The following is a 17,911-nucleotide window of genomic DNA, read 5'->3' as shown; positions in this document are numbered from 1 at the left end:
CTCGATGTGATGCCAACCGGTCGGTGCTGAAACACCCCGTCTCGGAAACTGTCTCGGATACCTCTACTCCTGTCAAAAAATGCAGGGATGGTAAAGAGCACAAACAGCAAAGAGACAGGAGCCACAAGAGCCCTCATGGCCATTCCTACCAATCTGCCACATACCGACTGGGAACTCCGGGCACTCTGCTGCCTCTCAGACTCCTGGGCTTGCCGATTTGGCAGCTATCTCAGGAGGAACTCCAGACGCAAAAGGTCTGGGAGGAACGGTGGCTCAGTGGTAGAGCATCTGCTTGGGAAGCAGAAGGTCCCAGGTTCAATCCCTGGCATCTCCAAAAAAAGGGTCCAGGCAAATAGGTGTGAAAAACCTCAGCTTGAGTCCCTGGAGAGCCGCTGCCAGTCTGAGAAGACAATACTGACTTTGATGCACCAGGAGTCTGATTCAATATAAGGCAGCTTCATATGTTCATATGTTCACCTCAGACTTCGAGACCAATCTCACCCAGCAAACATCTAATTTGGTCTCGTCGGGAGCGGAGAACAGCCTGCCTCCCAAACCAAAAGCTCCACCTCGAGACGTCTCTAAAGAGGCTCTGCCTTGACCGCCTGAGAAGCCAAGGGAACCACCAACACCAAAACCAGTGGAAGAACATCCTCCTCCGCCGCCACCACCCCCACCCCCATCTCCTAACTGGGACCAACGACAGTGGCAGTACCTGTATGGGGCTTACCCGATTCCGACCACCTTCCCATGGCTCCCATGACTGCCCCTGGACTGGGATACCTGATCTACAGCCTCGTGCCACTCCTGTCATCAGGACCCACACCGAAACCCAGAAGTCCCAATGCTGAAAGCACCAGTTAAGGAACAGACTCCACCGGCACCGAAAAAGACTCCAGCCCAACCGCCAAGACAGAACACTCCACCGAGACAATCTACAGAGCCCTCTGAAGGTGAAATGTCTTCAGCTCACTCAGACAGTGACTCTGTCATTGACCACCGAGAAACTCCAGACTCCAGCACCAAACCTTCCCCTTCACAACACATCTTGGTGTTGATGCGCCCGAGCTTAAGAGGGTGGTCTTTAGAGACGCAAAGAATGAAGGTTGCACACAGTAGTATTAAAACCACTATATACAATTTATTTACACCTCTGACTCTCCAATCCAACAGAATGCTCCGCTGCTCTCCAACTTCCATAACCCACACATAGTAAAGTGTCTTTGTACATTTATACATCAGGTAACCAATCAGCTTCCTGCTGAGTCATGCTGACTTTGCTCTGGGCTGATGCAACTCTGGCACGCAGCCACCTCCTGTCATTTAGATGATCTACCTGGCAGATCAGTTTCACTTTCCCAGCATGTGCTAGAAAACTGTCAAGGCTTTTTACATATAAGTGACACTTGGAGTAAGGCCCTGTCTCCCACTCGGAGGATCTCAAGGCCTACAGGGATTTTGTCAAACGGTCACACAACCTCATCCAATCATTACCGACACAGTTTTTGACATTGTGCAGTGCGATGCGTTGACCCCGGTAGCCCTACCCATGACTTCAGTACTCCTCCATGCAGCCATGGCATCCTGGACAAAACCAGCTTCCACACCAATCTCGTCCAGACCACATGTACAAGATACAAGAGTCTGATACAGGCTTCCTCTTCAACCATCCTAACTCGGTCGTAGTATCCTCCTCCTCAAAAAGCAAACACACACACTCTTTCTGCTCAGACAAGGAAGGGAAGAAACTCGACTCTATCAGCCGAAAGATATACTCAGCTGGAGCGCTGGGCATCAAAACGATTTGCCATCAAGGGGATGCATCAGCCCATCAGACTACTAGGAATGATGGCAGCAACCACGACAGTACTCCTGCCCGCACGATTACGCATGCGCCCTCTGCAACTCTGGTTTGTAAGAGCATTCAAACTGTCACTATATGCCAGCGAGTGTATTGACCTCCCACTCCTGGTGGGAGGCAACAGAAAATCTAATGCAAGGTGCTCCCTTTCAGATCCCCTCTCCAACATGGACGGTGACTATGGATGCCTCCCTTTGGGGATGGGGAACGCACCTGCAGGGCATTTTGTGCCAGAGCCCCCTGGAACCCCACCTCCAGACCAATCACATAAATCTGCTGGAATTGTTGGCAATCAGGTATGCCATACACTCTTTCCAATACCTCCTGAAAGGCTGCGTAGTCCCAGTCCTCATGGACAACACCACAGCCTTGTACTATATAAACAAACAAGGTGGGACGCTATCTCACAGACTATGCCACCTAGCCTTGGAACTTTGGGACAATTGCCTCCAGTGAAGGATACACCCAAGAACCACGCGTCTACCAGGCATGCAGAACGTCACAGCAGGCTCCCTGAGCAGGGGGTGGGGAGCATTGTTTCATGAGTGGGAACTCAATTTTAAATCTCTTCGTCCCCTCTTCCAGGAATGGGGTTTCCCCGACATTGATGTCTTTGCCACCAGATGCAACAGGAAGTGTCAAGCATTTTGTACCAGAGCAGGATTTGACCCTCAAACCTTGGGAGACAGTCTCCTACTCTCATGGAACAGGAAACACCTTTTCCTATTTCCACCACTACCCCTCATCACCAGAGTGATACACAAAATCACCATACAAAGACCTAGAGAAATCCTGATCACCTCATGGTGGCCGAGGCAACATCGGTTTCCCTCCCTACTTTGTCTGTCGGAGAAAACCTTTTACCAGTTCCCCCTGGAACTGGATCTGCTCCTAGGCCATGGAGGTCAACTTCTTCATCACAATGTCCCTCATTTGAAACTGACAGCCTGGAAGATACACTAGCATCAGTCAAAAGTCGGATTGACCACATATTGCTCAATAGCAGAAAGCCATCCATAAGGATCATAGAGTGGAGCGGTCATCTAGTCCAACCCCCCTGCACAATGCAGGAAACTTACAAACACCTCCCCCTAAATTCACAGGATCCACATTGCTGTCAGGTGGCCTTCTAGCCTCTGTTTAAAAACCTCCAAGGAAGGAGAGCCCACCTCCTCCTAAGGAAACCTGTTCCACTGACAAACTGCTCTAACGGTCAGGAAGTTCTTCCTAATGTTGAGTCGAAAACTCTTTTGATTTAATTTCAACCCATTGGTTCTGGTCCTACCTTCTGGGGCCACAGAAAACAATTCCACACCATATGACAGCCCTTCAAGTACTTGATGGTGATCATATCACCTCTCAGCCGCCTCCTCTCCAGGCTAAAAACATGCCTTCAACCTTTCTTCATAGAACTTGGTCTCCAGACCCCTCACCATCTTCATTGCCCTCCTCTGGACCCATTCCAGCTTGTCTATATCCTTCATAAAATATGGTGCCCAAAACTGAGCACAATACTCCAGGTGAGGTCTTACCAGAGCAGAGTAAAGCAATACCATCACTTCACGTGATCTGGACACTATACTTCTGTTGATACAGCCCAAAACTGCATTTGCCTTTTTAGCCACCGCATCACACTGTTGACTCAAACTCACTGCTCAGCATATGATCCACTAAGACCCTTAGATCCTTTTCACACATACTACTACTAAGACAAGTCTCCCCCATCCTATAGCCATGCATTGGATTTTTCCTACCTAAATGCAGAACTTTACATTTATCCCTATTAAAATTCATTTTATTGTTTTTAGCCCAGTTTTCCAGCCTGTCAGGGTCATCCTGTATCCTGTTTCTGTCTTCTTCTGTGTTTGCAACCCCTCCCAATTTCGTATCATCTGCAAATTTAATAAGCATTCCCTCTATTCCTTCATCCAAATCATTTATAAAGATGTTGAACAAAACAGGTCCCAGGACATATCCCTGAGGCACTCCACTTGTCAGTCCTCTTCAAGAAGATGAGGAAGTCATATTCTTACAAATGGAGAGCTTTCTTAAACTATAAGTACATAGTCATAAACTATATGAACTCTGTACATGATTCACTGTTAGTGACTATTTTTGGTTTCTTGTTGTCTTTGATAGATAAAGGGCTTAGTTACACATCTATTAGGGTCTATCTTGCCACCATATCCACTTCACACCCTCCAGTGGACGGCTTCTCAGTCTTTTCCCATCCGTCCACTAAGCACTTCCTGAAGGGCCTCATTCGACTGTTCCCACCTACCAAACACCTGACCCTGCCCTGGACTTCCTGTTGGTACTGAATCGCCTCACTCTGCGACTGTGCAAACCTATGGCAACGTGTGCTCCACAGCATGGAGGACAGCTTTTCTTGCAGTGATCACTTCTTCTCACAGGGTGGGAGAACTGAGAGTCCTTCGGTGTGACCCACATATATATCATTTTCGGAGGCAGGGGTGTCATTGGTCCCAGATTTGAACTTTTTACCCAGAGCCATCTCTGAATTTCAGTGGTCGGCAGACATAGTATTACCAACCTTTCATCCTAATCCATCATTCACGGAAGAGTGACGTCTCCACACACTAGACGTGAAATGTGCCTTGTCCTTCTACCTACATAGGACACGGAGTATTCTCAAGAGGTCCACCCTGTTTGTCTCCTATGCCACACGTTCCCTGGGAACCGGCATTTCATCACAACACCTGTCCAAGTGGATAGTGGAAACTATCAAACTCTGTTACCTGTTCGATAAGAAGCCTCTTTCTGGCTCGATCTGTGCCCATTCGACAAGGGCACTTGCAACATCTACTGCCTTCCTCAAGGGAGTTCTCCTGCCAGACATCTGCAAAGCCGCCACATGGGCAACCCCTCATACCTTCGTGCGACGCTATGCCCTAGATGTCGGTTGCGTTCAAGGAACCCCAGTGAGCAGAGCAGTATTACAGGCAGTACATATCTGAGGATCTCCAGCACCCTCCTCCAGGTAGGTCTTTGATTAGCTTGCTAGTCTCCCATCAGTGTGAAGCACGGAGGCTACAAAAAGATAAACAGATTGCTTACCTGTAACTGATGATCTTCGAGTGGTCATCTGTGCATTCACATTACCTGCCCTCCTTCCCCACTGCTGTTGTTTCCTCAGTTGGAGCTTACAGTGGTCAGAAGGAACTGGCAGGATCCTCATGCCCATCCCAATGGGCATGCAAGGTGGAGGCATCATCAGTTACAGGTAGGCAACCTGTTTTTTTCCCTCCCTTCTCATGTCAATTTGACCACACTTTTTGGGTAAAGGCAGTCTACCCAGTGGTATTATTTGCGGAAAATGGTTATGTACAGGTATTTCTTGCCACTCCTGCATTTATTTATTTAACATGTAAATATTTCTTTGCTGCATGATACTTTAATATAGAAAAAGAGGCTCTTTTTTGCACAAACCTACGTTCAGGTCATTTCAGGTGCTTAGATGAAAAGCAAAAGTGCAAAGGGTGATTAAGATGTGGAATTCACTGCCACAAGAGGTGGTGGCGGTTACAAGCATAGCCAACTTCAAGAGGGAATTGGATAAAAATATGGAGCAGAGGTCCATCAGTGGCTATTAGCCACAGTGTGTGTGTGTATTTTGACCACTGTGTGATACAGAGTGTTGGACTGGATGGGCCATTGGCCTGATCCAACATGGCTTCTCTTATGTTCTTAAGTACAGATTCTGACTTTTAAGGTTAACTCCTGTCACAAATTATTGGAAGAAGCCCTGCATTGTGAATGTAGTTGGACTACATTTAAACATAGTTGCACTCACACCCCCCCCCACCAAATGCTTCCTCAGCCTATATATTTGATGGATAAACATGCAAGATCTTTCTTCTCCAAACCATAATTAGAAACATGTGGATAAATTGTACCCTTTTACAAATAAGATTTTCATTTTGTCTCCAGCCTGCTGACTTAAAAATGCTCTTTGAATGTCCTTTTTGATAACTGTATCTCTCCGTTAAGATTTATTCTTGTTAATAAAAATGAAATTCTCTAAGACGGGGGTTTCTGAACTATCCCTGCCAAATTCCAATTTTGAAAGCGCTCCCCCCTGCCTAAATAACTCTCTAATGGAGTCTGTGGGTGTCTGTGTTAAGCTAAGCCTTTGGATAATAGAATACAGTTTTATAAACCACACCCTGGTGAAAAGTGTATAGTTGCCAGTCTTCCCCTTTTTCTGATAAATTCCCACGAGAAATAGAACATTCTGGAAACAGACCAATCCATTTCCCACCTAGGAATTTTGTGGATGTTTGGCTAGCTAGATGAGACGATAAAAGTGTCGGCAGCTCTGACACCCTGGTTCCAGTTGACTGAGTTATGATACTGGCATTGGCTCAGATGGTATAATCTTTCCTGTGTGCCCTGAGTCCGTTGTACCAGGCCAAGAGCTTCACATTTTCCTGGAGAAAGGATTTTCCCCAGCCTCTAGTGTTAGTTGTCCACCATTTCAGAGTCTGTGAAGGCCGTAGGCATGATGCAGATTGTTCAAACAATGTCCCGGGTGGGTGGGGGGGAGAGAATCTGATTAAGGATTTCAGGTTTTCACGGCTGGCATCATCATTAGGGTTTGTAGAATCTTTCAGGCTCAAGTGCCGTGTTCTACTGGAGAAAGTTTTTCTTCCAGACGTTTCGTTCTCAGCTGTGGAGAACATCCTCAGTGGCGTTGCAGCCGGAGCAGGCACTCTGACCTTCTTGGCTGCTGTGCATTGAGTGAGGCCAGGGCTGCTGGAGAGCTGCTATTTCTAGGCTGGAGGGGGTGTGGTGAGAGGGCAATTGGTTTGTGAATGTACCCATTGTTTGGTGGGGCTTCCTGGAAGGGTGGTGATAAGGAAACTGGCTGTGGAATGTGACCATTGTTCTGTGTTGATTGCTGGGAGGGTTGGAAGGGGTGTGAAGATAAGGAAGATGGTTGCTGATTGTGCTGATTGTTCTCTGGAATGTGCTGGTTGTTCTGTGACCTTCTGCAATTTGTAGTCTGTAGGGTGTTTTGCAGAGCTGGATACCAAGAATGGTGGATGGAAATGCCTTCTTCCTTTCTGTTAAAGTTGTGCTGGTGTTTGTAAATCTCAATAGCTTCTCTGTTCAGATGGGTGTGATAATGTGAGACCGTAGAAGGACTTCAGTTCTTTCAAAGTAGATGACGTGGTCTCCTTCTTGAAGTGCATGTTCAGCGACAGCTGATTTTTCTGGCTGAAACAAGCGACAGTGTCTCTTGTGTTCAGTGAAGCGGGTGTTGATACTGCGTTGGGTAGTGCCAACGTAGACTGCACCACAGGCACTACCCAGCACAGTATCAACACCCACCTCACCGAATACAAGAGACACTGTTGCTTGTTTCAGCCAGAAAAATCAGGGTTTGCACGGGGCAAACCCGCAATTTGCCCCGCCGCAGTATAAACCTGAAAAAACAGGTTTACACTGCAGCGGGGCAAATCGTGGGTTTGCCCCACGCAAAATGGTGGCGCGGAGCAACTGGTGCGAAATCGCCAGCTTGCTCCATGTGGAAACGTAAGCCTGCCCTGGACCAAGGTGAGTGCGGAAGCAGCCAAAGACAGAACTCTAGCTGTTTATCTTAGGGCGTTTTCACACTTACCTTACGCCGGAGCGACGTCCCTCTTCACCGCGCAGCGTCTGCACGTATTTCGCACTAATTGCTCCGCAGAACCCGGAAGAGCCGCAAACTCCCGCGGCTTTTGCGTCGCAAATGTAAATTGGTTTTTGGCGGTTTACATTTGCGACACAAAAGCCGCGGGACTTTGCGGCTCTTCCGGGTTCTGCGGAGCAATTAGTGCGAAATCCGCGCAGACGCTGCGCGGTGAAGAGGGACGTCACTCCGGCGTAAGGTAAGTGCGAAAACGCCCTTAGAGAAATCAGTATTTTCTGATTTGCTCCTTGACCCTTTCATTCCACCTACTGACTTCCTATCTGGGCTCTCCTCTTTAACTTCTCTGAGCTCCACCCTGATCTGATCTCGCTTTTGACTGGGTGCAGAGGCGTCACTAGGGTGGGTTGCACCCTGGGGTGTAACTGATTCAAGTCACCCCCCCCCATTGGGCATCACCCCTTTTGGAGGACTGCGTCACCCCCTCTGCACACAACCCCGCCGACTTCACATGGCTCCTCCCTCATCCACTCTCTGGTCACATGACCAGCCCCCGTAATCCAACCCCATTGGAGTTTTGGAAGCCCAGCCCCCCCCCCCCATGCACAGAAAGCAAGCAACTCAGCAACATGGCACCGGTTTGGGAAGCCCCTCCGCCCCCCCACCCCCCAGGCACGCAGAAAACAGGCAGGACTCACTCAGCAGAGGCACCGTTGGAGTTTTGGAAGCCCAGCCCCCCCCCATGCACAGAAAGCAAGCAACTTGGCGGCAGCGTGAGCTGGGAAGCTCAGCCAGCCCGCCCATTCACCCCCGCTGAACAGAATGCTGATCCCCTTGTGGTAGAGGCGGCAGCGCGGCCCCAGTTTCAGAATCCCGGCCAGCCCACACAGCAGCAGCGTTCTAGTCCCAGGGCCAGCCCCTTCCTGTTGGGGGGGGCCATGGGTCAGTGCCTGGGGCCAATGAGAATGCTCTGGGGGAGGGCCGATGGCCCCCTTGGCCCCGCCCTAGTGACGCCGCTGACTGGGTGGATCCTAGGCCAGGCTCTGCCTTATTGGATTTCCAAGATCTGGCAGCCCCTAAATCCAGCTGGGACCTTTGCAATGCACTCTGCGTGCAGCAGCCTTTGAAGACTGTCTGGCAGCTTCCACAGGTACAAAACAATCAGCAAGGATTTTGTTGGCGGGATCAAGTTGAGAGAATGCATCTTGCTAAATCTGAAAGAGCAGTGCAAGCTGTCAGTTTGCCTCTAGGTACAATTCAGAGTGGCAGTCATTACCTTTAAGCCATCAGTGGCCTGAGTCCAGGGTCTTTAAAGGATCACGTGCTCCCTTTCTCACTCTTCCAACTGCCGTGAATGCCAAGGAAAGCTTTCTCAGCTGCACAGGGGAGAAGCTGTTTCTATCTGGCTCCATTTCCCAGTATCACCCGATTGCCTAATGAGAAGAAGCATTGACTGGGGCTTGCCAACCTCAGGGTGAGAAATACAAACAAACACTGTGATATGCTGGCATTTAGTAAAGCTTTTTAAAGAGTCATACAAATCTTTTGTACACATTATAAAGAAGTACAACTTTACAATATTACAAAGAAAAGTCCGTCCGTTGAGCACCTAGATAGAGGCTCATTTCATCAAAAGTCCTCCTCAGGAGCATTCCTGTTTTCTTCAGCATTATCAGCCTCTCGTAACAATTCAGTGTTGATATTGGGAACAAGCCAGTCTTTAATCTCTTCTTTAAACAGATGCAAAAGCCTTCTAAATTTGTCTGGCAAAATGCTCTCTGCAACTTCGTTATTTTCTTCAAAATTTATCAACCTGGAAATAAGCCATGGTAGTTATATCAAGATACAATACAATACAATGGGCTCCAGAAAGAGGATCTAGGCAAGTGCCCCCCTCAACCCAATGCTGTTTTCCCATCCACCCAAGTGTAGGCATTAACTCTCCCCATACACACCTCAAGGATCTCTTCCATCTGGAGAGCAGTTGTAATTTTGAGTGATCTCCAGTCAACATCTGGAGATTGGCAAAGTGATTCCGCAGGGGGAAATGGCATTGTACCTGTCTGAAGTTACACCCTTCCTCAGACCCCACCTTCTCCAGACCCCACCCTTTAAATCTCCAGAAAATTCCTAACTTGGAGTTGGCAACCCTGTCTCCTTCCCTTTATCAGCCCCCCTGACTTCACCTTTCCATCACCTCCTCCCTTCCTGCAGCCTCTACATAGGCAAAGGACAATCTTTCTCCACAGTGGGGAGTGGGGACTAAGGCAGCTTACATCATTCTCCTCTCCCCCCCCCTTTGATCTACACAACAACCCTGTGAGGTAGATTAGACCAGAAGTATGCGACTGGTCTGAAATTACCCAGTCAGCACTGATTCTGCTGGGCTTGTAAATCTGCCCTCCCCACCTGGCTTGGAGTGTAATTTTGTGCTTCACATCAGTCCTGTTATGCTGGCATTGGCAAAATGGCACTGGGTTCTGCTGAGGGGATGTACTAAAAGGAATGTCAGAATTGCCCATTAGAAACAATAGGAGAGGCCTTAAAGCCCATTGGAGATAATGGGAGCTTGGAATGCCAACTGACTTGCATGGGCTCAATTAGTTGCACAAATAGTTGCAATGAAAATACAAAGTGAACTGTAAATTATTTCTTTGGGCCCAGACAAACTGGTTTGGGGCTGGAATAACAGGTCCCAGAGTGGAAAGATGACCCTCAGAAATAGAATTAGTGCTCTGGGACTGGAATGACAGACTTCCCAAGTGCCTCCTTGGCATTTGGGTTGTACCTTAAAATTCTACATAGAAATCAAAGTATCAATTTGTCACTGTCATGTGGCATAGCACAGCATTTAAGCACATAGCTAAGTAGGAAAATTTAAATCCACAAATCACTGTAATGCAACAGATAAATATAGATTTGTGATCAGGAAATCGAATCACTCAGAATTCAGATTTAAACACAAGAAGTTGCTCTAAATCTGGCTCCAGTAGCAAACTTTCTTTGTCCCAGAATGAGAGAAAGGAACAAGGCACACACGGAACTCGCATGTTCAGAAGCAGTAACTTGACTTCAATGCATTTTCCCTTGATACCTGGAAATTTTACATTTTGTGGCCATTAGGATCGAAGAGGTTCTGCAGTGTTCTTTTGGCTGTGGCGAAGTCAACAAGGAGAAAATTCTCAGACAGGCTTGAGAAGTACTTAAGAACAAAAAATAATGGGAAGAGATAGCATTGTACCGGGCTGTTTGCTGAATCAAATATCCAAACTATCCAATAGCGATATGGATTTTAAAAAACAAAAAAAACAAAACACCTCAATGGGGAGGGAACCCAGGACTAAGGTCTACCTTTCCGCAAAGCTGTGCAAAAAAATTATGAAAACTAAACATTTGAGCGTTCACACCCACCCTGAAAGTAAAAACTGTCAGTGCTTGTCCGTACACAGTGGAGGAAACCCCGATGTATGGGTGGCATTTTGGGTTGCTGTAACAACCAAAAATGGTGGGTGACATTCTGTGTCTCCAGCCAGGGTAAAAGAGGTGGAGTTGTGGCGGGGGGCGGGGAGATGTTGTAGGGGCTGCAGTGGGCAGTGGGAGAAGAGATGACTGTAAGGTGGGAGAACCGTTGCGAGGAGGAATTAAGAGCTGGGGGGACTGGGAATGGCAAGGGAGGGAGGAAGGGATGCCCCACCCCCGCCCCGCAGCTGTCTATACAGGAGAGCCAGTTTGGTGTAGTGGTTAAGTGTGCGGACTCTTATCCGGGAGAACCGGGTTTGATTCCCCACTCCTCCACTTGCACCTGCTAGCATGGCCTTGGGTCAGCCATAGCTCTGGCAGAGGTTGTCCTTGAAAGGGCAGCTGCTGTGAGAGCCCTCTCCAGCCCCACCCACCTCACCGGGTGTCTGTTGTGGGGGAGGAAGGTAAAGGAGATTGTGAGCCGCTCTGAGACTCTTCAGAGTGGAGGGCGGGATATAAATCCAATATCTTCACCTACCTCACAGGGTGTCTGTTGTGGGGGAGGAAGGGAAAGGAGATTATGAGCCGCTCTGAGACTCTTCAGAGTGGAGGGCGGGATATAAATCCAATATCATCATCTTCTTCTTCTTCTTCTTCTTCTTCATCAACTGTCTGACTTCCTCTCTCTCCGCTTGACAGATCATTAGCATCCTGACAATCACAGCAAGCAATGTATCCGGGATCTACTTCTGCATTGCTTCCAACAAGGTTGGCATAGACGAAAGAAGCATCAAGTTCTATGTCTCAGGTAAGGCACCTGCATGACACCCCTGGGGGTTTCTTCCCACATTAGAGCCTAAGACTCTGATTTGGCACAGACATGTTCATGCATTGAGGGGGCCATGGCAGGTTGTCATTCCCGCCAGGTGTAGTTTCTGATCATGCACACCGTATTCACATGCTTAACCTCCATGACACTCCAATACCCTTTGCTTTTATTTACTCTGCCCAACCAGGGACTCAACAAGTGAAACTCAGCCCACCAGGCATGACTTGTGGCCAGCAGGGGTATGATAAACCTGCCTTCCTCCACACCCTCTCCTTTTGGTAGTCCCAAACTGCCTTTGAAACTTACCAGGCTCCTGATGAGTGGGACAGGCCTGCTCTCCTGCTTATCTCCAGCTCCAGCATCTGCCACAATGGAGCTCTTTGCTGGCTGTTTTCTCTGGATACTTGAAGGGGAGGGAGATCAGGGCAATGGCCAAGGCATCCAGGACTCTGGGGACTTCTCAAGTCTTCAGTCAGCATTCACAGTCCTGGCCCCCTTCAGCCTCAGATGATTAAAACGCACCATGCTTTATTCACAGCTCTATGGTTACTCTAGGTATGATTTAATACCAATAAAGCTATGTCCTATGCCCATCTAATGGCCTTGCTGCAAAAGTAATGGGTATTTGCAGCTTTTTAAAAAAACCACCAAAAAAAGAGGATCCTTTTAAAATCAGATTATTTGGCTGCCTGGGAGGAAAGGCAACCTCCAGTCCTGTACCTCATCCTCACAACAGGCCTATGAGGTAGGTTTGGCTGAGCAAGAATGGCTGGCCTAAGGATACCTAGTAGGCTTCATGGCCAAATTAGTGTGGGGGGGGGGGGGTTGAGGCTGGAACCTTTAACCTCAGTACAGCACACTTTCAAGTGAAGATGCTCTGGAGAGCATTCAGTGAAACTGATGGGCAGTAGATTCAGATTGGATATAAGGAAGTACTTCTTTACGCAACAGATGATTAAAATGTGGAATTTACTGCCAGGGTATGGGCACAGACAGCTTTAAAAGGGGATTAGACAGATTTATGTAGGCGAGGTTTGTCAGAGGCAACTAACCATGGTGATTGAAGGGAACCTTCATGTTCAGAAGCGGCCAGCTTCTGAATCCCAGTGCCAGGAGGCAACATCAGGGGAAGACCTTGGCCTCTCTACCCTGCTGTTGGCCCTCCAGAGGAACTGATTGGCCACCATGGGAGGCAGGATGCTGGACTAGATGGACCTATGGTCTGATCCGGCAGGGCTCTTCTTATGGTCCTATGTTCTACTAGGAATAAGGTCTGTTGTGAGGAAAAATACAACAGGCTCTAGAAAGAGACTCTGTGTGAGAGTCTCTGGGTCACTCTGGGTCCGTCCCCCCCCAACTCCAGAGGAGCTGATCACTGCCATTTGGAAAGCAGTTGTAATTCTGAGTGATTTTCAGCCCTCACTTGGAGATTGGCAACAATGTTTCCCCAGGAGGAAATGGCTGGTTTGGAGGGTGGAGTCTATGGCTTTGTACCTGTCTGAGGTCCCACACTCTCCGGGCTCCAGCCCTCAAATCTCCAGAAATTTGCCAACCTAGAGTTGGCAACTGCTAAGTCATACTGGCTGTCATAGTGGGGCTACAGCTGAACAGTAGAACGTAGGAAGGCCTAGTTAAGTCATTGCAGGAAGTTCTTCCTTATGTTGAGCGGGAAACTCTTTTGATTTAATTTCAACCCATTGGTTCTGGTCCTACCTTCTGGGGCCACAGAAAACAATTCCACACCATTCTCTATATGACAGCTCTTCAAGTTCTTGGTGATCATATCGCCTCTCAGCTGCCTCCTCTCCAGGCTAAACATCCCCAGCTCCTTCAACCTTTCTTCATACGACTTGGTCTCCAGACCCCTCACCATCTTCGTCACCCTCCTCTGGACTCGTTCCAACTTGTCTATATCCTTCTTAAAATGTGGTGCCCAAAACTGAATACAATACTCCAGGTGAGGTCTTACCAGAGCAGAGTAAAGTGGCACCATCACTTCATGTGATCTGGACACTATACTTCTGTTGATACAGCCCAACACTGCATTTGCCTTTTTAGCCACCACATCACACTGTTGACTCATGTTCAGCGCATGGTCCACTATGACCTCTAGATCCTTTTCACACATGAGATGGACTGGTAGTTCAGTTCAAGAGTCCTGTGCAGATGCTATGCCATTTGTAGTTAACACTCGGAATGGGGTTGAAACCTGCTCCTAATCTCCATGGGTTCTTCTAAAGGGAGCTGTTGCATGAGTTGGCACCAGTCAGAAGGTGAGGTGGGAGAAACAGGAAAGTTCAAATGGCCCAAGAGCAAGACAGGCCACACCTATACCTGTCAACAGTGGTACTAGTTAAGTCCAACCTGAGTGGACCCAACAGAATAGTCAGTGGCAGTGTGGCTCACAGCTCTCTCCTGGTCACCAGCAGCCCTCTGGGTCAGTAGCCTATTGGGAACTTCCCAGCGAGTTAAGGAGCTGATTTGTCCCTATATGATGGGAAGGGGGTGGTGACCAAAAGGCACAGTCTTCCACCCCCACCTAGTATTCATTGTACATGTCATTTCCTGCACAAAGGGCTAAGTACCAGACAACATCATGTGCTTTGTAGGAATGCAGCCCTTCCTGGCTTAGATGGGTGGATTAATCAATTATGACTTTAGCCTGGTGAATTAGTAGGATCCAGTCTTCATCAGCAGTGGCAAATATTAGTCAATCAGGATTCCACTCAAGGTGACAATTGAGCTTATGTTTTGAGGCTTTTCTGAAAGTCAAATTAAAGGGCCGTTACTTCACTAAACATTTTTAAGCTGTTGAGAGCACTACTGCCTTAGTGAGACATCATAATAATTTTTAAAAAAAATCAATTAGTAACAATGATGAGAGCGCTGCTCCTAGCTGCTGAGGGACTTTAGGAGCAACCCAGAAGGAAGGTCTCCTGCACAAAACTAGGATTGCCAACCTCCAGGTGGCACCTGGAGATTTCCTGCTATTACAATCGATCCCTAGGTGACCAAGATCAGTTTCCCCGGAGAAAATGCCTGCTTTGGAGTGTGGAATCTATGGCATTATACCCTGCTGAGGTCCTCTCAAAACTCCGCCTTCCCCAGGCTCCACCCCCCAAATCTCCCGATATTTCCCAGTCCAGATTGGGCAATCCTACCCAAGCCCCATGGGGAGACGCAGAAGCCTGTGCTTGTGCAAGAGATGCTGGATGTTGCCCTTCGGAAGAGCTGGATGTCTTCACACAAAACTTTTTAGCCGTACTTGAAGAGACACTTGATAAGACTTGGTGTCAAATTCCCAAAGAGTTTCACAAACAGTTGCCCCAGGCAGTGTATTCATTCCAGACATGTTTATGGGGATGTGTAAAAGCGCCTGTGTTGTTTCAGACTGGCAAGTGAAGGATTCCTCCAGTCCGTTCTGATGGCAAGCAACCCAGCCACCCCTGGCAGGCTCAGCTGTGGAACGCACAAAAGCACATAAGTTTTAAATTACACCGAGCATTGTGCAAAGGACAGGAAATTAAAACCAATTAATTCCTTGTAAATACAAATGGAACCACCAGACCTCTTTTTGATTTGTGCTGACAGTTTACCTTCCCCAATGGTGCACTTCCCCATTCACGCTAGGGAACCTCAAGCCATTTTGAAAGACTAAGTTGCAATAAAAAACAAAGACAAGAGTACAGAGACTGTTGACAGAAGAGAAAATGCCACATGGCATATATTTACAGGGGATTTGGGGGGGGCAGTTTTGCATCTGCTCAGAATAAGGATGCTAATTGCATTTATGTCCAGAGCATGTAAACAAAGTCATGCAAAATGCAAGCAAAATTAAAAAAATGTATTCTCAAAGGTAAAATTTTCATCTTGCAGTGAGGTGTGTAGAGAAACAAGTGCTTTTTCTCATGTCAGTTACAGTCAGCTGAGTTTTCTTGAAAAAAATTGGAATATAATTGCAGAAAGCCAATGAAAGCACAGAATAAAACTAGTCTGGACAGAAGGACCCAAAAAAATGCTGGAGAGCCAGTATGGTGCAATGGCTATAAAAAATATCAGAGTGCATGAACTGTAATCTGGGAGAACCAGGTTTGATTCCCCAGTCCTCCTCATAAGGCCAGCTGGTTGACCTTGGGCAAGCCACAGTTCTTTCAGAGCTGTTCTCTCAAGAGCAGTTCTCTCAGAGCTCTCTCAGCCCCACCTCCCTCACAGGGTGTCTGTTGGGGGGAGATGAAGGGAAGGAGATTGCAAGCCACTCTGAGACTCCAAGGGTACAAATCCAGTCTCCTCCTTCTCTGGTGCTCCTAAGGTATGAGTGTCCATGACACTTTCAGGGCTGAGGCTGGGCAACTTGTTAGAAATGCTGGACTGGAAATAAAATTACATGGTTAAGGAGGTAGTTTAGAACAGCAATAAAAATCAGTGGTCCATCTGCAGTGGTGCAGTTAAGTAATTTTAGACTCTGGGCTAAGGTTGCCAACTCTTGGAGTTTGGGGGTGGAGCCTGTGGAGGGCAGGGGTGGAGGAAGGACCTCTGCAAGGTATAATGCCACAGAGTCCACCCTCCAGAGCAGCCCTTTTCTCTGAGGGAACTGATCTCTGTTGTCTGAAGTTCTGGGAGATCTCCAGGTCCTACCTGGTGGCCAAGTGTTGCCATGCATAAGGGATATGGGTGTGAGAAATGTCATCGTACCGGGCCTCAAGGTACTGTGGGATCCCGCCCTGCAGGTCTGTTAACAAAATATGGTCCATACGTGACACTGTAGAAATACAACTGGATTTTTGGTATGTGATGGGATCTGTGTGTTATAAGGTAGTACAGGGCCCAGACAAATCACATTTGAGCCCTGGGCTAAGTCAGTCTGTGCGCAAAGAGGCTGAGTCCAGGAAAGTTGATGGGGATAGAGAACAGAGGTAAGGAGGAAGCGTAACGTTTGGGAAAGGCCAGGAAAAAGTCCTTGCCTCCCTCCAGAGAATTTGTTCTCTTGTCCTCCATCCCAAAATGCTTTGTCATCTCCCTAGTGAAAGCATGGTGTTTCCAGGCCTCTCCTAACAGAGGCCTGTGCTGATATCACAGCAGCGCACACCAGAAGTGACATCATTGTGTCGCCGGCAACATAGAATGCTCTGGGGAGGGGCCACGGCTGAGTGGCAGAGTATCTGCATGGCATACAGAAGGTCCCAAGTTCAATCCCCGGCATTTCCATTTCAAAGGACCAAGCAGTAGGTGATGGGAAGGACCTCCGCCCGAGACCCTGGAGAGCAGCTGCCAGTCTGTGGAAACAGTGATGACCTTAATGGAGCAGTGGGCTAATTCAGTAGAAGGCAGCTTCATGTCTTCATGTATTCAGGCAAAAACTCTATGACTCTTTTTACGATGTCCCATAGAAATGTAGTGTCAAACTTGAAGAATGGTGCATATCATTTCACCAGGCTGGCCAGGCTGCTTCCAGGGCAAGGATTCTCTACCCCCACTCTCTGCCCTCTGCCACTGATCAGCTGGCCAGCAGGGGCCTTACTCATAGCGGGGGAAGTCTAGGCTGGAGCGACAGCAACGTCACTGGCAAAAATCACTGGTCTGCGCCAGAAGTTACAGCATCACTTTGTCAGTGACGCTGGACAGAGGACATCCCATTGCCCGTGATGTGGGATGGGGGGTGGCTGGAGAAACGGACCTCCAGGTGACAGGAATCGGTTTACCTGGAGGAAATGACCACTGTGGAAGGTGGACTCTATGGCATTACATGCTATTGAAGTCCCTCTCCTCCCCCAAGCCCCTCCCTCCTCAGGCTCTACCCCCAAAATATCCATGCATTTTCCAGTCTGGAGCTGGCAACCCTAGCCAAGGACAGGGTTGCCACCAGCTCCTGGTTGGGAAATTCCTGCAGATTTAGGGCCAAAGCCTAGAGAGTCAAGGGTATCGTGCCACAGAGTCCACCCTCCAAAGCAGCCATTTTCTCCACGGATACCAAGCTCTATCATCTGGAGATAAGTTGTAATTCTGGGAGATCTCCTGCCAGAATTACTACTTATCTCCAGATGATAGAGCTCAGTATCCGTGGAGAAAATGGCTGCTTTGGAGGGTGGACTCCCTAGCCCAAGGTGGGCAA

General features: G+C 48.2%; 1 protein-coding gene across 2 annotated transcripts in view; it reads left to right on the top strand.

The window, feature by feature from the left end:
- LOC132579251 (vascular endothelial growth factor receptor kdr-like) overlaps nt 1-17,911 on the top strand; it is a 242,832-nt gene that overhangs the window by 105,971 nt on the left and 118,950 nt on the right. For both annotated transcript variants that reach the window (XM_060249494.1, XM_060249493.1), the window contains exon 11: nt 11,673-11,781. In XM_060249494.1, coding sequence (XP_060105477.1) covers nt 11,673-11,781 — 109 coding nt within the window. The remainder of the gene's footprint in view (nt 1-11,672; nt 11,782-17,911) is intronic.

The sequence above is a fragment of the Heteronotia binoei genome, chromosome 11 (genome assembly GCF_032191835.1).
Source record: "Heteronotia binoei isolate CCM8104 ecotype False Entrance Well chromosome 11, APGP_CSIRO_Hbin_v1, whole genome shotgun sequence".
Classification (NCBI taxonomy): Eukaryota; Metazoa; Chordata; class Lepidosauria; order Squamata; family Gekkonidae; genus Heteronotia; species Heteronotia binoei.
The sequence above is the reverse complement of the archived record's forward strand: the minus strand, read 5'-3'. Positions and strand labels throughout refer to the sequence as shown.